Source organism: Oryzias latipes, chromosome 4 (assembly GCF_053564925.1).
Source record: "Oryzias latipes strain Hd-rR chromosome 4, Olatipes_Hd-rR_3.1".
Classification (NCBI taxonomy): domain Eukaryota; kingdom Metazoa; phylum Chordata; class Actinopteri; order Beloniformes; family Adrianichthyidae; genus Oryzias; species Oryzias latipes.
In genome coordinates, this window is record NC_136240.1 from 4,855,359 (window position 1) to 4,877,679 (window position 22,321).

The 22,321-nt window shown below is 42.2% G+C and overlaps 1 protein-coding gene across 20 annotated transcripts in view; it reads right to left on the reverse strand.

The window, feature by feature from the left end:
* Positions 1-22,321, reverse strand: part of kif1aa (kinesin family member 1Aa) — a 44,338-nt gene that overhangs the window by 15,843 nt on the left and 6,174 nt on the right. For 5 of the 20 annotated variants that reach the window (XM_078945524.1, XM_078945520.1, XM_078945523.1 and 2 more), the window contains exons 3-27: positions 14,914-14,987; positions 14,626-14,808; positions 14,487-14,552; positions 14,222-14,400; positions 12,704-12,815; positions 12,487-12,564; positions 12,317-12,382; positions 12,228-12,245; positions 12,069-12,147; positions 11,907-11,985; positions 11,647-11,789; positions 11,223-11,261; positions 8,703-8,836; positions 7,034-7,113; positions 6,698-6,773; positions 6,160-6,239; positions 5,982-6,088; positions 5,823-5,906; positions 5,543-5,723; positions 5,374-5,446; positions 4,722-4,812; positions 4,496-4,647; positions 4,235-4,413; positions 3,959-4,096; positions 2,641-2,937 (exon numbers count right to left, since the gene is read on the reverse strand). In XM_078945524.1, coding sequence (XP_078801650.1) covers positions 2,641-2,937; positions 3,959-4,096; positions 4,235-4,413; positions 4,496-4,647; positions 4,722-4,812; positions 5,374-5,446; positions 5,543-5,723; positions 5,823-5,906; positions 5,982-6,088; positions 6,160-6,239; positions 6,698-6,773; positions 7,034-7,113; positions 8,703-8,836; positions 11,223-11,261; positions 11,647-11,789; positions 11,907-11,985; positions 12,069-12,147; positions 12,228-12,245; positions 12,317-12,382; positions 12,487-12,564; positions 12,704-12,815; positions 14,222-14,400; positions 14,487-14,552; positions 14,626-14,808; positions 14,914-14,987 — 2,788 coding nt within the window. The remainder of the gene's footprint in view (positions 1-2,640; positions 2,938-3,958; positions 4,097-4,234; positions 4,414-4,495; positions 4,648-4,721; positions 4,813-5,373; positions 5,447-5,542; positions 5,724-5,822; positions 5,907-5,981; positions 6,089-6,159; positions 6,240-6,697; positions 6,774-7,033; positions 7,114-8,702; positions 8,837-11,222; positions 11,262-11,646; positions 11,790-11,906; positions 11,986-12,068; positions 12,148-12,227; positions 12,246-12,316; positions 12,383-12,486; positions 12,565-12,703; positions 12,816-14,221; positions 14,401-14,486; positions 14,553-14,625; positions 14,809-14,913; positions 14,988-22,321) is intronic. The other 15 variants (XM_078945533.1, XM_078945535.1, XM_078945534.1 and 12 more) reach the window with 10 other exon arrangements.

Here is a 22,321-nt window from a genome sequence, read left to right on the forward strand (position 1 = left end):
CATTCATCAGGATGTAGAAAAGATTGACAGAGAAATCTCAGCTGAACCCTATTTAACTGGAAAATGCTGTGTTTTCAATGAAAATGTGCACCAAGTTGATGTAAAAAACATTCACATCTATAGTAAAAATGAAATAGACAAAAAAATATGATTAAATTAATGTCACTCTGTCTTTGATCAGTAGAGAGATTCTAATTCGACTCATCTTGTTTTTTGACCAGTGTAATCCCTAAAGTAATGTGATTAAGTACTGTGAGGCACTTCTATTTCTTTTAGGTAACAAAACGCTTGATGTGTTTAGCAGCTCTCACATTGTGTGTGTTTCTGTTTCCACAGCAGCTGCAGCCAAATGGAGCTGTTCAGAGAAGATTCAAACAAACATTTTGTCAAGTCCGTAAGTTTACGTAGCCTGTCCCATTCACAGACGAAGCTACTTGTACACTGTATGTCTACTAACAGGCTTAGATTGTTTGGGATTTATGAAAGATGTGTTACTAATTCATGTTTTATCAGATTATAAAACCACATGAGCGGAAACATCTGTCACTTCTGACTATGTTCTACTTCAGGTGTTGGGATGAAAGTGACCTAAAAGTACCACAGGCCTGATATAATTCCTCCCACTTCTGAGACAGTCATTTTTATAAGGTATTGCATTTGCAAAACAGACACAAAGAAGTATTGAACCTGCACGACACAGTCCATCCCATCGCTGAGGTCATCACTGCCTCTTCCTTAGAGGTCCCACCAAAGGGTTTCAAACTTTAAAAGGTGCAGCTCGACTGATTTCTATCAAGACCACAGTGTTTGCATTAGCATGGCTTCACATTTAGTGGCAGTTTGTGTAGGGTTCCAGGTCGTGAAGTCACGTGACAGCGAGGAGAGCCAGTCACTGCCATGCTTGAAAGCTGCTTGAAAGAGATGCTGTGAATTAGAACCAAACACTCCACTCTGGTCTGATCCACCCAACAATGAGTTTCCAAAAGGGTTTGTGTGTTTGTTCTGATTCAACAGTCCCATCACAAGTCATGACGCTGTATTTGATCCACTTTCTGAGGTAGCCACACATTTAACTCCTCTGCTATGAACTTTAAAGGGCTTATATCAGCCAAAATCAACCTTTTGAGCTTTGAAGTGTAATATAATGTTCATTTCTCACAAAAAACAACCCCAAAGCGGTATTTTTAGTTCCCACATTTCTGCGTATCCCTCTGAGGAACAGCACTGCAAGCCCAGCCGCAGGGCAAACACATACACAGACACACACACACCTACACACACCCACACACACACACTTTCTCCATGGAGCTAGCAGTGATTAGCTAAAGGCTTTCCTTTTAAATGCACAAAATGCACATCCATCTTTGCAAAAGTTTGGATGTTGTCAGTCTTTGTGGGAGAAACTCAGACACAGCCGAGGCCGACTCTAGGATGATGTCATAAAATGGGCGGCACCCACAGGGAGCGAAAGGCGGAGCCTCAGAGATTAAGTCGTCTTACTTCTAGGTGGGAATATGAACTGTGAAAATGACTCACATTTTATGAAAACAATGTTCTTTAGTGTGCTATAGGTTATATATGATCATATATATGGATACAGCTTACTCTGAAAGGCTTAGAATAAGATGATATGGGCCTTCTAACACTTAACATGCTGTGTTCACTAAAAGGTTAGACATGTTGGTCTTGTGTTTCTCTTAACCGCTAACCGTTTTCTGCTCTTTGTTTAGAGCTGGTGGAGCTGTGGGAATGGAAACGGTTTGTGTGAATGTCAGGACTGTAGAAACTTTGATAGTGAATTGTTGGAATCTGTCTAATAAAGATGAAAGCACACAAACAGGTTCATCATTCAGAACCACGTTGGTTTGACCAGCAGCTGCTGGCTGTGGAGTGGAGAGAATTAGCCTGGTTTATCACACTTTTTTGAATGAATGATGATCATGCTGTGGATTATGTCATATGTTGTTGACTCTTGTAGAGTTTTCCTCATTTTAAAATGTAATAAAGAAAGAAAAACAACTTTTTTATGTTTATTTAAGTTTTTCTTAATAAATCCCTGTTTTTTTATTACAGTCCAATTGAAAAAAAGCACCTTAAGAGTTTCTGTAAACTCACTTCATTAGCTTAAGAAAAGTTAGACTTGATAATATTAAAGTTAGATGAAAAAAATCCAACATTTGAGATTTTGTTCAATGAAAACAAAAAAAACTAAAAAGAAAAGTTCGCTCTACTGAGTGTTCAGTAAAGAAAAACCCTTGAATGTGGTGATGGATCACAGCGGGAGACAAAGATGACAGTGACGTGGCTGGTTTCACGTCTAAACGAGAAGCTGCAGGAGTGTTTGGGAAAGTGAAATAGACAAAAGTCAGATCGTAAACTGAAACGTTATGACCTCCATTTCATGTCTGCAGAATAAACAGCTCAACAGAAATGGTAGAAACAAACAGTAACTAAGTTGGACTGATTTTGGCACCTGAGAAACCAAATGTTTGTTTTTCACATTCAGTGAATTTCCCGTGAACACAAAAACCACACAGGAGCATTCTTCCCAGCATTCTCCGGACTGACTCTGCTTGTGAAAGCGTCTCAGTGTGAAAGAGCTAGTTTCCCCCACCAGCATGCTCCTGAAACCTCACCAACCTTCCCACTACACTGAATAATGGAGAGCGGTCGTAAAAGGGATCCTGGCCTTCGCTGGAGCCACGGCAGAGCGCTCCCCCATCATCATCATCATCATCATCATCATCCTCTGCCACAAGCTCAGAGCTCGGGTCGTCCAAAAAGATATCATCATCCAGGTCCTCCATCTCCTCCTCCTCCTCCCCCCGACCCTCCCTCTGCGAGGTAGCCAGTTCAGTAATTTCAGAGGTGGAAAGGGTCGGGGATGGGGTGGGGTCACTCATGCGCTCGCTCATGCATGTGTTGAAAATGGGGTTTCTGGTGCAGCCGGAGACATGGGAACTAGGTTAGTACAGTTAGATAGAGAGAACACACTTGGTCAAACAAACAAGGCGCTGGATAAGCTGGACCGCAGGAGACGCCTACATCACTCAGATGGAGAGAAAGCCTCCACTTTCATTTTACCAGCTGTTTCTTTAATCAAAGGCTGTGTTTCTGTGAGGCAAATAAAGCTCACAGAAACAGTTCACACATTCAGGAGGCAGAAACGCACAATGTGAGTTTTTTCTGTGAGGTTTTGGATTTATTTCTCCAAAAGATGCAGTTTGGCTTCTTACTTTCTCTGAAAGGGTCTATCTATGTTGTAGTCTGAGCAAAACCTTCACAGGCACCAGTACTGCTATCACGGATCAGGCCTATTTGAATGAAAACAGCTGATATTTGACTGAATCCACAACTTTAGATCAAGTAGATCGTGAAAAGTCAAAACACTTGGCTGTGGGACAACGGACGTAAAAGTTCAGCAAATAAAAATGAGCTCACAGTTTTGTCAGTTTTTGTCAACTTTTCTGTCATTTCTGGCATTTTTATTACGTTTATGTCAGAATTTACTCCAAACTAATGTGCTTTATGTGGCATTTAAGATCACGCTGATTCAAAGAAATAATATAAATAATCAAAATAATAGATAAATTTTGAATATGAGTATCTATTCTAAATGCGGAATATAAATGTTTACAATATATCTAGATGAGACGCATCAGCAGGGGATTATTTTAAGGTGGAATGGAATTACGCTTATTGCTTCATACTTGGCCACACCTCCATGTGTTTTTAACCAAAACATAAAACTGAAAAAGTTCATAGAAATCATCCCAGTTTACACGCACAATTTTGGAATAACCGTTTGTCACATTTGACCATTGAAAAGATGACTCATAACTTCAGAAAAGAAGAAGAAGAAATGAGGAATATTAATAGGAGAGGTCCTCTGCCCACGGCAGCCTGGTCCTGCACTGGTGACCTGTACATGAAGGAGCTGGTGGAACTCAGTGTTTACCTGCCCACCAGGCGGAACCAGGGGAAGCGATCATAAAAGGGGTCCCCGCCTGTCATCGCATTTTCACATTCCTCAGTTGCTGTGTTGGGCACATCAGCTGCACGATCGTACATTTCCCGCATCAGATCAAGTCTCTGCCTGTTGGAGGTGGAGACAATTTTCACATTTTTTTTGCATTTGGCAAGTACACAACAAACATAACGAATGTTACAAACATCATATTTTCCCAGGATGGAACAGGATCTAAAGCTGTAAGACTGGTCTGTGTTCAGCTACCTTAGTTTCTCCAATGTCCAATAGTGAGTGGCTCCGTTCTTCTGATCTTGAACCTCCACAGCAACAATAGTGCGAGGAAAGTGCATCTTTTCTCTGTCTTGGGTTGCCTCTGGGGGCAAAAAGTCAGGAGGCAGTGGGGAATATAGGGTATCAGTCAGTAAGACAAACTGGAACTGGACCTGCAGGGGCACAGAAAGCACGACTTTGGTAAATATCCAGATGATGGGAAGGTGTCATGATGATAGCAGCTACATTCTGGACCTTTTTCTTGAGTTCAACACTAATCGCATTGGCCTCCTTAAGAAAGATGGCGTTTCCCCATAGGAGGTCCCGCAGAGAGGTGAACTGGTAACCCTTCCACTTCCGGAAACTCCACTCAGCCAGTTCCCTCTCCCTTTCTGTCCATTGAACTGCTGGCACAGACAAATCCTCACTTAGAAGTGTCAAAAGCAAAATGTGCTCATCCTCACTCAATCATTCTCTTTACCTTCTTCCTCAGCCTCCTCATCTTCCTCAGAGGCCTCTGGGTGACAACGGTCCACTTGCTTCTGAAGGGCCTCCAGCTTGCTCTCATAGTCCTACACAACAATTCATCATTTGTACACACAAGTGTCTTGAGATTGTGTATCGGATAAAACAATAACAGTAACAATTTTTGAGCTTTTAAGTGGTTTATAATGTTCATTCCTCACAATAAACAAGCATTTACATTTACACGAGATTATCTTGAAGAAATCCAAGAAATCTGGAAAACTTCACCTGCTCTGTTCAGTGGCAGGAATTTGTCTGAGTCTCACTGGTTGAAGTTTTGGATAAAGATGTTCTGGATCCACTTTAGGTCAGTGAATCGGATTGCTCAGAATGAACCAAATGAAACTATGAATGGCATCTTATGAATGGAATCATAGTTAAAATAAATTTTTAAACGCCCTTAGTGGCTAGTCTAAAATCTGCTTCTGACATGAGGAACTTAACATTTACTGTAGTTAACTTATTCCGACAGAAGATTTGAGTTTGCCCTTTCAGAAACAAATATATTTGTCTCATAATCAGCGTCCACAAATGCATCTGAAAAAACAAACGTATGAAGAAGCTATTTCTGCTGCTGTCATGACAAAGGAAAAGACTAAATTCTGCACCAGTCTTTGCTGTTCCAGCAGATTGTTGGCCTCCTCTCTTTCTCTGCGATATTGATCCTCCAACTCTTGCAGCCTAAGGACCAGAACACAGGTGGTTTTTAGTACACTATGAGGACTATTATGGCAGCATTTCTGATCTGGCTGTTCATCAGCTGTCAGGACTTTGCACCTCTGCTCCATCTCCTGTTTCATGTCGATGCCCTGTTTCTCCAGCAGCTCCCGCTGAGCGAAGGCCCAGTCCACAGGCTCAGAGGGCGTTTCAGCACAGGGAGTTCTCTCCCTCTCCGCTCTGGCTTGTGCGGGGTGGTTGAAGCGGAAAACGTGGCTCTTCCCCAGAATGATGCGATTCCCTGCAGTAACATGCAGGTACAGGCAGAAAAACCACGTGCACGTCAAAGTCTGTGCTAGAAATAAAGCTGAAACAGCTACAGAAAAGAGCATGGTCTGACCTGATCTGAGAACAGTAGGTTCTGTCACTCTCTTCCCATTCACATAAGTCTCAGCTCCTTCACACGGCTCCAGGACGACCGCTGCTTAGGAACAGAGAGGGCCTCAGTGTAAAACACCAAACTACTGGCTGAACATGGAGCTGAGAAAACATCACTCACTTTCTCCCGTTGGGCCTGTGGAGCTGGTGAAGGTGCAGTGCTCGTCCTGGATGAAGTGGCCACTGAGGCCTATGTCCTGATGCTTGCTGGCATCCAAACGACCAACCCTGACAGGCACGAGGGGTTAGGGCTCCTCAGGACTTTAAATGAAGATGCATGTTGTTCAAAAATGACTGACCTGGTCATTCCGTCTTTAATGTAGTACAGCAGGCACTCAGACATCAAAGGATCCTCATTGAGGTTCACCAAATGCGGCGTCTGGCACAATACAATGAGTGACTCAGTTCATTCCTGTTTGGAGCTGGCATAAGTCAGTAACAGTTCACCACAGGAATCAACCCATGCAGAAGAGAGTAGAGTTTACATCCCACAGTTTATGCATAAAATGATACTACGACTGAAGGTTTTCTTCAGAGTGAATAAGAAAACAGATGAATTTCAATGAACGAGGGCTCCACAGTCATCTGCTGCTAAGTCAGTGAGGAAGAGTTGGTCTGCTCAAAGCACTCAAAGATCACAGCTCCCCACTCTTCAGAGAAACAAACCTCGTTCGGGGAAAACAGCCCGACTGTGTCAATAAACACAGGCTGGGGCTTTCTGGGGTTATCGGAGGGCTTTGGAATGGATGAAAATGAATTTTAGTGATTCGTAAGTCATAGCCACGGGATAACCAACGGGGCCAGGGGGAGGAATTATCAAATTGGGTTCGTTTTTACCTTCTTCGGGGAGAAAACACCCACAGTGCCACCATCTTCTCGCATTGCCACACCCATTTCTGCCAGCAGGGCCTCTCTGCAAACAAAGGGAGTGAGCTTTCAGTCATTTTGATTTGACTAATTTGGTTACTGTTATATCTCTTTGTTTGTCGTTTAGTGTCTCTATGTTTTCCACCTTTGCCTCCATGGAGGTTTCATTGTCTCACACCACAAATACTGTCTGCTTTTGGATCCATATTTTCTGTTCAGCTATTAACGTCTTTACCCTTCAGTATTCAGATGATGTTGTAATTAGAGATCATAATATTCCAAAAATAAAAGTAAATAGCATCTTACCTTTCCATTCGAATGGCTTCCGTTTTGCGAAGTTTCTCTTCCCAAGTTTCATTTAGCTCAGCAATGATTTTCTCTGTTTCCTAGCGTTCAAAAACAGCAACAGCATTGTAACATCTTAATATTTGTTTGTAAATTTCTGACACATTTGCTAAAAATTGTAAAACCAATACTGCATTTATTAATTAAAATGTTTTACAAAATCTGTAGACAGTGGCACCCCATATGTTTGTGTTTCAACCATTAACTGTATAGGAGAACTGGAATGAGTGACCCCTCCCCCCTGGTGTTCCGAACAGGAAGTACCAGCTGGCCCCAAAAAGCCAAAATGCAATTGACTTCTATAGAGAAATAAACAGCTGTTATTCAGTCACTCTATTGGTTTTAACAATTTAATTTAACTTTATTGCAAATTGCTTCTTGAAGCCAGCAGGTACTTCCTGTTTGGAACACCAAAAGGAAGGAGTCACTCGGTCCAGTTGTCATATACTGTCAATAGCTCCAATATGGCAATGCCCTTATCATGTAAAGATGGCAACTAATTGACCTAATTTCATTGAGTCTGGAAGGAATCATGTTGTATGAGTGACGTCCCACCCACACACTCCAGTTATCTTGTACAGTCAATGGTCTTAACATTTGTGCACACAGGCGTGGCAGAAACTGGAAAAGCAATCATTAGACCTGTTGGGCGTTTACTGTAAAAAAAAACCCTCTGAACTGTTAATCCACACTGAAGCAGCAAACTAAAAGAATCACAATAATAAAAACAATCAGAATATATATGTTCTGTTAAAGGGCCTAAATCATTCAAAATAAGTTTGGTGACCTTTTAAGTGCTTTATAATGTTCATTCCTCACAATAAACAACCCAAAAGTGGTATTTTGATCCACTCACACATTTCTGATTATTCCCCTAAAACCCTCCTCTCTGAGCACCAGCCCCTTCCAAGCCACAAAACCGAGGTCACAAAGCGGGGACCAGCCCCCCCCCCAGGAAGGGTCTGGCTTACCAGCACCACCCCCAGACTAACACACACACACACACACACACCTACATACACACACACTTTCTCCACAGAGCTAGCGCTGATCAGCTAAACACTTTCCTTACATTTAACTCTTATTTCATTAACAAAATCGTTCTCCAGTGTTCCAAAGGTAATTTATGATAATTCACAGTATATGGATATAGTTTACTCTGAATGGCTTAAGAAAAACATGATATAGACCCTTTAACGTTCATGTGGCCTTTTTTTTGAAGGAGGACTTTTGCCCACATTGTTGCCATTCCTTGTCTCACAGTACAGTGTGTAAAAACAGCCCCACTGTCTGGAGCAGTCTGTGATGTAGTGGAACGCCAAATGAAACAGTCACATGACTTCCCCGCTTTGTTCAGAGCAAGGAACAATGTTTCTAAGTTTGGATCACAAGCTCAATCATGTCATCACTACTGACAGCATATTGAGGCATGAGGTTGAGTGTAATGAAGTCTCAAGGTAAAAAAAAAAAATCATTCACGCTGTTTTATGTCTAATGAGACATGAATAATCTTTTATAACTTCACACACTGGCTATTATTTAGGTGCGGGAAGGTTTACATCTTACTGCATAGTAAAGAAGGGGAAAGTTGTTTTTTTTTTGACAGATAAGACTGTAATACAGTTCTAACCTTCAGCCTCTCAATGGCCTCCTCGCTGCCTGGACTGAACATGATGCGATCATGGAGGCTGGCGATGGATCCAGCACGACTGGAAAGAGCTGAGAGGGATGGAGACGGGCTCATCCCTGTCATGGCATTGGTCACTGTGGAGAGATCATCACTTTGGTTCACAGCTTGGCTGCACTTATTGTTCTTGCATTCAGACACGTCTGTCACAGAGGGGCGGGGCTTAGGGAGTGAACAGGAAGTGACGTTTGGGTATTTAACAGAAATCAAAGGAGCAAGGAAATGCAAGACGAGAGAACAGAAAGGAGGGAAACATAAGACACATGGCTTAAAGCAGATCTAAGACTAAATCAAATTGTGCAGAAGCATGGCAGCACCAACATGACGCCTCACACAAAACAGAACAATGATTGCAGCGACACAGCCATCCAAAGTCAAAAACACAACTGCTATGCAAAACTTAAAGCCAGCATCACATGCTGTGCCACCACCAAAAACATAAAAAATCATGTCCACGCTACTTTTTCAGAGCAAAGCCCCACAAAACAAAGTTTAATGATTCGCAGAAAAGCCTTCACTTAATCAGGATGAGGTCATTTTAGAGGAGCTCTAGTGGTCGCCTGCTAAACACTTCTTTGTGGGTCACTCAAGGCAAATCAAGACAATATCTATTTATCTGATGAATGCTGGAAGAAATAAATGAAACTAACGCTTTGTCACTTATGTCACAATAATTATTGCAGTGCACAGAACAAGAAAACTGTCAGGCGCTGACCAGAACTGTAAAACTGGCCCAATGTTCAGGAGAAAAGCTCCGCCATGATCACCTGCCAGAAAAGACCGTGGAGACGATCACTTCAGTCAACTGGAAAGACACCAGATCAGTTTAAAAAAACGAAAAAATACCTGACAAAAACCAGAGCTTCCGCTTCAGAATCCAACCTCCTAATGTTAATCTGTTTGATCAAACAGATGATGGAAGGTAGAACCTAAAAACAAGGTTTATTTGCCTAAGACAGTTTGGTAAAATAGGGTACAGGAAGCCTTCAGGGTTCTGTGAGCCCTGGATCATACCAGGACAGTTTGAACCAGAGTCTGTTTCTTGGGATAGTCCATTTTCTTCAGCATGTTTGAAAGCTAATCTGAACTGTAGTGAGGACCAACCAATAGAATAAATAAAACACAGCAAGAAGAGAACCACAGATCCCAAAATGTCCTGCACATAAAAAGGGTACCTAACAGTCAGAGTGGGTTTAAGCCCCTTTTTCCTTTGTACTTGTTTTTCCTGCTCAGATATTGTGGAATAATCCTTCTAAAAGAGCATCTGTTTGGTGTTCATGATGTTTCCAGCTGGTTTGCTCCTCTTATCTATCTATCCATCCATCCATCCATCCATCCATGCATCCATCCATCCATTATCCATCCATCCATCCATCCATCCATCCATCCATCCATCCATCCATCCATCTTCTGAACCCGCTGTATCTCTTCAAGGTCACAGGGATGCCACAGCTACTGCTAACCTGGCTACTGTTAGGCAAAGGGTTGGGTTCACCCTGGTCAGTTCTTAGGGCCACACAACCTTAGACCCTCACAGTCACACCAAGGAACAATTTAGAGTCACCAATCAACCTATGCAGCATGTTTTAGGACTGTGGCAGGAAGCCGGAGTGCCTGGAGAAAACCCACACATGCACGAGGAGAACATGCAGACTTCACACATGGAGAACCCAGCCGGCCTTCTCATGCAGTCCCATCATCAATAAAAGCAGAAATCCAGTTTTCCTGGCAGAACCTCTCAAACAGCTGCTCTTCTGATCTAAACATTTATTCATCTTCTTCCGTTTATTCCCTTTACGGGTCATGGGGCTGCTGCAGCCTATCCCTGCCACTTGTGGGCGAAGGCAGGGGACACCCTGGACAGGTCGCCAGTCTGTCGCAGTGATCTAAACAGCATCTGTAGAAAAGTTTGAGTCTCAACTTGGGTTTTTCTCAGCTTTCATGACCTAAAACAAATAATTACTGTTTCCCTGCTAGGAGTTCTTGATGCAGACAAGCTCTTCACTCTAGGCCATCACTCTGTTGCCATAACAACTCAGAGACACTTACTAGAGAAGTGTATCAAAGGACAAGACAGATCCTCACATCAGCTTTGTGTTTAATTAGTGCATAACAGATCTAAAGATGATCTGAATCACATGTCACAGATCCTGATCTCACACTGACTCAGCACTGCAGCATCGTCTTATAGCTCCCGTTTCTCAGCCTGTCCTGCAATAGCTTTATATAAAGTAATACGCCTGATGCACTGTCCCCACGACTGAAGTGAGATGCGTCCCACTGTCATGAAAATGACTCCATTCTGTCCTTATGTGCACTGAATAAAGCCACAGATAAACTCGGACCTGCAAGAGTCCGGGAAGCAAAGCCAAAATGATGAAACATGCTTTTCACATCAGCAGAAGCTGCATGGTTGTGTGCTGAGGAGAGCAGCAGAGCAGAAGCAAAGGCCGAGAAACACACATTTCAAAGTCTCCAAATCTACGTCAGATGCTCGATACGCTGGGAGGAGAGAAGAGAGAGCACAGTACCTTTAGTTCAAATGCTGACAGGAGCAGCTTTCAGACTTCCTGGTCTTCACGATTTAAATAATAAAGTCTGTTCTCATTTCTATGCACATTTCCATCAAGCCAAAAATGTCAAACTATGTTATGTTTTATATAAAAAAAAACAACAAAACGTTTTTGTCGCCAGTGTCCTGCAGGAGGTGGGGCCACGCTCCTTCAGATTCAGCCCTGGAGGAAGGGGGGGTAACTCTAAAAAGCATCAGCTGCTGAAATGGCGTCAGCTCACGGACAAAGTGCTGACTCAGAGTAATCAGTGCATTGCTTTGAAAAGGAAATATGTTTGCAAAATACGTCAGAAACCTTAAAAGGGTTGAACTTACTCTCGATGATGTCACCCAGGCCCTGCGCATACAGGAGGTCCTTCAGCCGAGACACCTCGTCCTTCAACTCACGCACCAGTCTGTTGTTGGGATCTTCGTTTATGACGGCGTTACAGCGGATCTGTTTGGCACGGTCAGCATACCTGGGGATGGAGGTGGGAGGACACGCCTTTGAAGTAAAGCTGATGAAGCTTTAACACCTGGTTTCACAGAGCTGATGGCCGTAGCCGTGGGGAAGGGAAGCGTGTGCTCTTCTCTACCTGAGTGTGCTGAGGGTCTCATCGTAGTTGATGTCAGCTGGACTCAAGGCCGCGACCATAGCGGTCCGAGAATTGCCTCCTGAAAGGAGGCAGATCAGACAGCTTTGGGCTCAAGCTCAGATATCAAATTCCATTAAATAATGAATAACACAGAAGTCGTACCCAAGTTTTCCCTCAGCAGCCACGTTAAAACAGAATCTCTGTAAGGAATGAAGCTTTCTGCTTTCTTCTTTTTTTTATTCTGAATGAATATAAACACATTATAATGACATTCATACACTGCAATTTTTCGAGGATGGAAAATATATGTAAACCATTTACCTTATTTGGTCCAGAATCCTACAATCAACAGAAAAAGATGTTAATTCATGACATCATCATCAGCTTGAGGATTCAGAGATGTGACGTACCATTTCTGCCAAAGCGGAGATGACTTTCCCCAGAGTGGTCAGAGATTTGTTGATGTTTGCTCCTTCCTGTGATGAACAACACCAGTTAACGAGCCTTAGAGACTGTAAGCTGGCTGTCTTTTGGTTAAAATAAGAAATCTTAACACTACATTCTTTAAAAAGCAAGTCACCTTAAGCCTGGTTCCTTTGGCTCCAGTTGAGTCCGCTCTTTCGCTCCCGGCCAAATCCACCAAGCTGATTTTGCTGACCTACGAGAGAACCACGAGTCATGATTAAAAAAACGCCCTCTTCCTTGGTGCAACATACACTTAATCTGCATTAACAACGGGTCATTATCACTTTGACCTTTGAAACCATCCTTGACCTGCAGGGACCCAGCAGAGTTACCTTTTCCGAGGTGTTGTCGGTCTCTGCATCATGGCGTTTCTGAGTGAATATGATGTTGAAGACAGCATGCGAGCGACTGCTCGTCTCGTTCATGTTGGTGGCAGCCACAGTCCTGCAGAAACACCAAACCTCTGTGTTTACATATGAAAGCTGCTTCAAACATCTCATAATGCTTGTTTCTGTCTTTGCGAGTGTCTGTGTTCCTGTTCCCTGTTCAGTTTTACCAGGGAAAATGCTTCCTTTCCTCCTGTCAGGTATATGTGGTTTCTGTTATGGCCGATGTTTGTCTTCAGTTAAAACCCTGACTCTGCATATTTTTTACCTGGTTTCCTCCTTCATACTTTGGTTCTAAAAACTTCTTGTTCACTCTTCTGATAGAGAGAGTTAAGAGAGGACAGTTTGGTTTTTCTCTGGTTTTACTTCGGTTGCTTTAAAGGGAAACGAGATATAATCCCAGAAACGTGTTTTCTTTTTAGCTTTATTAAAGACAGATGTTATCCCACCTGCTTCCTTATTCGATCATTTATTATTTCGGGGGTTTTCACACCTGTACCATCATCTGAGTATGAAAGAGTCCAAATAAAAGCTTTATTCATGTTTTGCTACTTAAGCTTGAACTGAACGCAAAGCAGGTTATTCCAGCTATATTTAAACTACTGTTTATGCAGGACAAGTGCTATCCTATGGGGTCCAGATGACCCCACCCATACATTAGCGTGTTCTCCCTACCATGACAAAGGTGGATAAAGGTGGAAAGATTTCATGTAATCCATGGACACCAGTGAAGATCACAAATCATTGAAGAAGAAAGGTTCAGACCACTGTCTAGTGGGTCTAGATGACCCAACTCCCAATGGTAAAGTGCCTAGGATAGCACAAGGGTTACGCCTTACTGTGGCTATTATAAGAACTGAACTGGTTAATACAGAAAAAGTATGAAAAATATTATTGTCTCTGTCATTTTCATTTTCAAAGTGCTTTTCATAATCTAAAGGTTTTAATTTTCATAGTTCATAGTCATATTTACAAAAATATGACATTTGAATTCATACTGGTTAGCAGCAGTCTTTCTGCACATTTACAGTTTTCTTGATGAAAACAAACTTGTAAGCTGCTTCTTATATGTTTTCTCAAAAAGACTCGCAGCAAAGAAACACAAACATGCTGAGAAAACTGTGGCAGACGTGCATTGGTTAAAGTATTTGCTGAGCTGAACCGTTAACCCAGCTTTTCATGATCCAGCCTCCTGCTTGGTTTCCAACATCCATGTTCTACGGTTCATCAGCTGGATCAGATGTCTGCGAAGACTCCCATAAATCCAGGTGAATTTCATTGAAATAGATTACAAAGCAAGTCTTTGACAGAACAGATAAACCTGACTGCTTTTTTACCTGCTGCTTTGCTGGATGTTCAGTCAATCCAAACATGGAATCACTAACCCTCACAACATGTTCTGCTGCTTAGCTGAGAGATAATTGCTGGCATGTTGATTTTAACACGCCGTGACAGCTCCATCACCTGGCCTTGTTGCCAGAATCCATCAGGTCCTGGATGTCATTGTACGAGGTGACGGCCAGCTTGGACAGGTCCTCCACATAGGGCCCCATCAGAGGATGCTCTCGCACGCGCAGGTTGCCTTTGTTTTTGGGGTTCAGCAAGTCCCGCACACGTTCACAGTAGATCTCCATGTAGCTGACCTGTGAAAGACACGATGAACTCGGATATTTAACCCCTGATGTGTTTACATCTACTGGGACAGACACCTGACGGCACTCACTCGTACCTCAACAGAGTAAGACATGCTGTTGTCTGTGTTGTCGCTGATTTTTCTGAAGAGGTCTTCACACAGCTAAAAGAAAAAGAAAGGTTTGATCTCTCTGCATTCATCATCTCCATCAGTACTGTCATCGGTGTTTTTGTACCAGTGGAATGATGCCTTGCTGGTCCTTGACATCCTGCTTCCCCATCATTGTGTACGACTTGCCAGCGCCTGTCTGACCGTAGGCAAAGATGCAGACGTTGTATCCTTCAAAGGCGTGGAGCAACATTTCTTCTCCAATATCTTTGTAAACTTGCATCTGAGAGGCGTAATTGACATCCTCAGGCTGCGAAAAAACATTAAAGATCTAGTAAATGGTACAGGTCCAGCACAGAAGAATCCACTCTTGAACTCAAACGTGGGTGTGCTGTGGCTGAGTTCCAGAAGTTACCGAGGTGTGCGACCAGTAGGAGTAATCAAAGTTGAAGCTCTTGACATCTTTGGCCTGTTTGGGGTGGCTGATAGCTGAAAGACAGGAACACAGTTCAGAAGGGGGGGTGAGAGCTGCTCGTGTTGAACCAAATCAGAACTGGGTCGGGCTCTGATGACAGATCTGCCTTGGATGCCCCTCCCTCTGCTCAGCTTCAGGTGATTTAAATCCTACATGATGATGCATCGGTTTGTCATCAGTGTTTTATTTCTTGCAGCGTACAGAGTTCCTGAGTTTCCTGAAAGGTGCTTGTAAATCAACAGGTTTTTTTGTGAACTAAAAACTGCCTCGTGCTGCTTTAAATTAGGAATTCGTCATGAAAGTAAAAGGTCGCTCATAGTTACAGTTAAAGCTACTTCACAGAACAAACTGACCACAGCATAGATGAAATAAATAAGAGTTTTTGAGATGTTTTTAAACTTTTTTTTCCATTGTCTATCTATGGTTTTGCAAGTGTTGACCAGCTGCTGGTGTTTGTGTTCAGCAGAGGTTCGCTAACTATCACACATTCCTCTCCCTGAAGTCCATCAACACATTGTGAGACTTTAGTTTGTTAGTGTCTCATCATTCAGTTCCTGTCTTTCTATGACAAACAGATGCACCTTTTCACTCCTGGGTTGCCTGACCTTTCTTCTCACAGACCTGAAATCAAACTTTTGCTTTGGAAGAACTGGGGGGATCCTGCTGGCAGTCATGATGATAGTTCAAACTCCACTAAATTATCTTTGGATCTGGAAACAGAGAGTGCCACACTGTTCTTGACTTGCTGTTCTGAGCAACAACACACTAGAATTGAAAAGCATCCAAGTGCTTTTTGTAAACAGTTTTAGAAAACATTTTGAAGCTGAAGGAGAACATGATTTGGTGTTATTCTGTATTTGTTATTTCATTAAATGGCCGTCTGCACCTCATATAAGCCAAAAAGCAAAGCTGCTTTTGTTTCTACGGTGCGTTCAGGACGCCTCCGACTCGGCTGACAGCTTTTAGCTCGGCTCATCTTTCAGCAGTTCAAGGTTTATTGCACTTAGCAAGGCTCGTCTGTCCTTTGTTAAACCCTGCCTTTGTCATGGTCATCTCGCGTGACCGTATGAGGAGCTTACACGATTTACAGTCCGCCATCTTGGTCGACTGCTTTTAAAAGGATCTGTGTCCCTAAAGCGTGACTCACTGCGTTTACTGTATTTCTAATGAAAGATTTCGCCGTCATCTGCTGATCTGCTGCAGTCGATGTTCTTCTATTGAGACAAACAATCAATGAGATATTTCCTGTGAGTCTTCAGTATGACTCACTCACAACAGATACTTGAATGTGCTGGTTAGTTTTCAAAAGCTCTTTAGTTTTCAAGCTTAATGTATAGACCAGTTATCTCTGTAACATACACAGGTTTACCTGAACGTATCTACATCTACAAAGACTTCTGCCCGTATGTTTTTCACCTGGACATTTGCAACCTCTTGAAACATAAATGTCATCCAAAGAACAAACAGCCACACGCAGAGCTTAATTATGCTTAATGTAGAGCAAAAGTGTGCTGCCTGTTAAATATTGAACATCGTTTGGTGTCTTCTTCGAAATGATTTCCACCATAATGACTGGGCATCAGATGTCATAAAACTGTTCTTTTACTCAGCATTTCTGAAGGGTTAATTCCACCAACCATCAAGACGAGATCAGGTGTTTTCACCTCCACCAAACAACTTCTTTGACTTCCCTCTACTGTGATCGAGGTCTCTGCATTGATGCACAAACTCAACCAAAGCAAGCACACGCAGTCATTCATACAATTACGTTAGCCAAAACAATGCCAGCTCACTTTAGAGCACCATATGATTGGTGTGGTGATGTGGTGCAGTCATACTGGTGCTTTTTTGCAGCAAACACCAATGAAATACTAACATTAGGCATCTTCGGTCTTTTCCTTGATCTGACAAACATAGCAACATTTTTTTAACCCTGTCAACATGTTCCAATAATCTGGAAGAGCCAGTACAATGGTGTCCTCTAAAAAATATGAACAGTTTAGCAGTATATTTTTAGGTTAGATCAAAAAAAAAAAAGTATTGTTGCACTGTGCACTGCCCCCTTGTGGCGTAAATTATTACTCATGTCAATCTCAAAAGTCTTGAAAGCAGGGAGTTAAAGGAATCCATCCATCCAGCCCTTCATCCATCCATTTTCTTCCGTTCATCCAAGGCCGGGTTGGGGAAGCAAAAACCTCCAGACCTTCCTCTCCCCTGCCACTTCCTATAACTCTTCTGTTAGGATCCTGAGGCCTCCCAAATACGTAGCCTCTCCTGTGTTTTCACCTTGGTCTTTCCCAGAGTCTCCGCCTGGTGGGACATTCCAAGAAAACCTCCCAGAGAAGGCGTTCAGTAGGTGATTGAACCAAATGCCGGAGCCACCTCACATGGCTCTTCCCAATGCAAAACAGCAACTCTCAAGTAACCAAGCTCCCCACCCGATCTTTAAAGGAGCGCCCGGCCACCCTCCAGAGGAAGCTCATTACAGCCGACTGTAATCGGGACCTCGTTCTTTCAGACATGGCGACAGGTTGGTACTGGAAAAAAGATCAACTGGTAAACACACCAGCAAAAAAAAACCTGCTGGCAAAAAGACCACATGAGAGCAGACACTTCTTGAGCTGACGCTCTAATCTTCCCTCACCTATGAACAAAGATCCTTCTTCCTGGGGCAGGAGCAACTCTACCCACCCAGAGAGGACAGATGACCGTTCACTGTCAAAATGTTAGATGCCCATTGGTGTTTCATGGTGGCAAAAATGACAAAGGTTGCAATTTCAGAAGCAGTCATTTCTGATTTTGACCTCTAATTCATATTTTCTTTAAGTTAGAAAATTATAGCGAGACATTTAGCTCCAAGACACAAACAAAAGAGTCTCCTTTGCTTTAAATCTTTCTACAGTCTTTTAAATTATTAGTATCTTTTTAAGTTCTACAGCTAAGCACACTACAAGAGTCCACCAAACAAGCAGACCATTAGTCACTCCAATTGTGTTGTTGCTGGTTAACCTTTAAGAGCCACGTCAATGAAAATTGTGTTTTTGGTGTTTTTAACATGTTCTTATAGAATCTTTCTCATGATGGTGGACATTTATAAAGAAAATGTAGCTCAAAATTCCATTTCTGAGTATTTCTTAAGTCAAATCATTGTGAATCAGGGGCAGATGAAAAAATGCCATTTGAAAAATATCGTATTAGTTACAATGGGCGTGCCCACAGCTTCCTGCTCCACTCCCTTTTGATTCGTCCACTTGCAAACAAACAGATACATTCTGTCTACATACAATTCTGTCTGATAAAAACTGGGAACCGGATATTGATAAATCATGTAATAAAATGGTTACAGTATAACGGGGTGGGATTATATAAGTTCGCTTCCTTCCACTCCCTTTCAAGCAATATTTATTAATATGTCTAATTATCCTAAATTTGATTAGTTACTGTATGAATGTATAACTGATGATTATATTGCTGTTATGTATTATTTGTACTTAATTGCTTGAAATAAACCATTTCAAAATTCAAAAAAAAATACATTAACATTTTTGTTTTCCTCGTCTGAACTGGAATCTGGATTTAAACTGTACTGCTGGATAGCTCTGATATTGATCACCATTTTTGTTGCAGCACTACTGTTAAGCTGTGGTTGTGAGGGGCTGTAAGTTAGCAGGGGAGATTGTAGTCAAAGGGATGATGGGAAGTGGAGCCAGGCTTACACTGGGAACAGATCAGAAGATGATCAGAGTGGGACTTTAACATATTCTAAAAGAAATGAAATAAAAAAGTCAAATGGTTTAATAATCACTCCTTAAATATGATCATGAACTAGTATGGGACCCAACCAGAAGGTTAAGCAAAATGTTTGAAATGACTAAGGAACATCAGGAACACTGCCTAAAGGAAGCTAAAGTTAATCAGTCATCGGGGTGGCCCGGATGCAGAGGTAGAGTGCTCAGCCTCTGAACAGGATCATTTCCTACTCCGCCCACCCATGTGTGTCCAAGTCCCATGGGCGTTACACTGAACTCTAGCACCATGCAGAACTGCTGGGCCACCCTTACTGTATAATATGTGTGTGAATGGGACTGATTTGTAAAACGCTTTGGGCGTCAAAGAAGCTGGGGAATGGCTACATACAGTAAGTAGATGGCATCTGTATCTAAAGATCTATCTTTATCTATCTATCTATCTAAACCCACAGTTTTAGCTAAAGTTCTGGAAAAGGTGGTTGTAGTGCAACTATCGTCTTTTTGAGACAAGTAACCCTTGTGCTATCCTAGGCACTTTAACATTGTGAGTTGGGTCATCTAGACCCACTAGACAGAGCTCTGAACCTTTTTTCTTCAATGATTTGTGATCTTCACTGGTGTCCATGGATTACATGAAATCTTTCCACCTTTATCCACCTTTATCATGGTAGGGAGAACACGTCAATGTAAGGGTGGGGTCATCCAAGATAGCACAAGGGATACAGTGTTTTGAATACGTTTCAGTCTGATTTTTCTCCACAGAGACTGCTCTGTTTAAGGTCTAACAGTATATTTATGGTTTCAGACTCGGATCATTACACTGTATTGGTATTATTATATTTCTTGCTTTTGATGCTCTTGACCACAAAATGTTGCTGTGCAGACTGTGAACTTGGTCTGTCGGAGACTGTCATCTCATGGTTCTCTTCTTATCTAACCAATAGAACCTTTGCCTTGCCTTGTAATATTGCATCCCAAGTTGCTCCCCTGCTCCATGTTAAATGGTGTGTACTAATATAGCGCTTTTCTAAAAAAGCGCTTTACAGTCACAGTCCCATTCACCCATTCACACACACATTCACACACCACAAGGCTCAGAGTTCCTGCTATACCCCCCCCCCCTCTTGGCCACATTACAGTGTATACAGTTGCAAAAATATTTCATGCTATTTTTGTGCAGATGATATTCAACTTTACTGTTTGTAAATCAAAATTATACAAGATTTCAATAACTACTGAATTGTTTCTCTTCTATTCAAGACTGGGTTTTTTATTACCCCTTATGCTCCACAACACAACCACACCTCAGAAATCTTGGTTTTCTGAGGGCCATTCTTCCTAAATCGGACCTGGATGTGGTCATTCATGCTTTTATCTCCTCTTGTTCAGATTATTGCAACTGTCTTTTTATCTGTCTTTACTACTGTCTTAACAAATGTCTTCAGTTGCCGTCTACTGTCTCCAGCCTCACCAGAAAACGCCAGTAGAGCTTTTAACAGGAACCAATAGAAAGGCACACATCACACCCATTTTATTCTCATTGTATTGGCTACCACTGAAATTTAGCATTGATTTTAAAATCTTAGTGTTAAATTTTATTTTTCGTAAAGGACAGGATCCCAAATACAAAACCCAATTCACTTAAACTTTTTTTGACGGGTCTTTAATTCACTGAAAGACCCGTCGACTGAAACCCTAGATGGACATCTGCGCACATCGACGAATGACAAACGCAAGAAACACTTATGAATTAGGTATTTCACGCATGTATCATGAAAGACCGAAATTTCATACGTGGAAAATGCACAATATGTACACGGTGGCTGTGTGACACACTGTAAAAACAGTGAGACCTAAACATGTGTGGAATGTTATCTGATTTCTTTTGACATGAGTTTCTAGTCTTTCCAAGGGTTGGGAGACAATAAAAGAAGCCCTAATGCTTAGATTTATCTACTCTTTTCCCGACACTCAAAGTTGTCCATTATTCATTCATACTTGGTGATGGTAACTACTGATGTGGCCTCAGTTGCCCTGGGGCAGACTGACAGAGGTGTGGCTGCCAGTTCACACCTACGGTTCCTCTAACCGTCACCGGGACATTCATGCACATCCACACACCAGTGGAGCCACACAGGAGGCAGGGAGGGTGAAGTGTCAACGACAGTTAACTGGGGATAGCGGGGATCAAACCCCTGAGCCTTCCTGCTCAACCACCTGAGCCACTGCCGCCCTTATCCACAGCTTTGTCTAGTAACAGCCTGTGGGTCAAACCCTGATTGGCCGAGACCATTTTCTAAAGTGTGATGACAGCAGCGCTCTGCGCTTAAGCTGTAGCCCCTGGTCAGTCCTGCTCTGAGTATCTTTTTATGCCACCATTTGTTGTAGCTGCTGGGTCTTGGTAATGGTGATGGAGGGATTTTGATCAGGCTGTTCCGAATGAGCTGTTCCGCTCAATGGAAGAGGAAATGTGTCTGCATCAGCAGGTCTGGCAGAGAGCACATGAACCTCCTGACAACAGAGAGACACGTGGATCCATATTCAGGCTCAATTTGTGCTGGAAATTCTATCCAAGATCAAGAAAACTCTCTTTTATCAGAAATAGGCAGTAGATGTGGTGCTAACAGCATGTTTCCCTCTGCAGAAAACCCCACACCAGCATTAAATTTGACCTCATTTCAACAGATTTCACAGGAGAAAAGGTTTACTGAACATGTTGTAAACTGAACACGTTTATTCCATGCTGTAGTTTGGAAATTTTAATAAACTTGTTTGTAAATGCAATAATGATACATTTTCACAAGGTAAAATCCCATTTGCCCTGGAAAACACAATCAGCGTGAATTTGGACTAAATTGTATCTAAATACAAAAATATGGATTGAATAAAACAGATTTTGTTGATAAAAGTTAAGAAATAATGAATGAGATAAAGGAAGAGGAAATGCTTCATGAAGCCTAGAGCTGTGGTCTGATATGTAACCAATAACAAATGAACATCATGTTAATCTGCATTGAAGCAGCACACATTACGAATTCCTCCACCCCCTGCACCCTCCTCCACCCTCTGTACCCTTCTTCCCCCTCTGTACCCTCCTTAACCCCTTGTACCCTCCTCCACCCTCAGTATCCTCCTTCACCTCCTGTACCCTCCTTAACCCTGTGTACCTTCCTCCACCCTGTGTACCTTCCTCCACCCTCTGTACACACTGCCACCCATGGTCAGTTAATCTGATGGTTCAAAATGAACCAGTGTTGACCATGAATCGTATTGTCAACCACAGATTATATTATAAATCAATAAAATGAATCACTACACCCCCCAAGCCCAAGACATGCAAATCGTGTTTTTCACCTTTTGACCCCAAAGGTATATATCTTTTGTTTTCTATCTGATTGTTTCTTAATTTAATTACACTGCTCTGTTGCTTAGGGCCACAGGAAGACCTCTAGCACTAACTAGCACTTTATAAGGGAGTCTCATGTTTATTGTTCTTAAACACAAGCACGTTGGTCAACGTTCTTCTTTTGAAGTGCTTTAATATACATTTAAAAAGAACGTAAAATAGAAAAAAGACTGTTAAAAATGAAAATGGGATC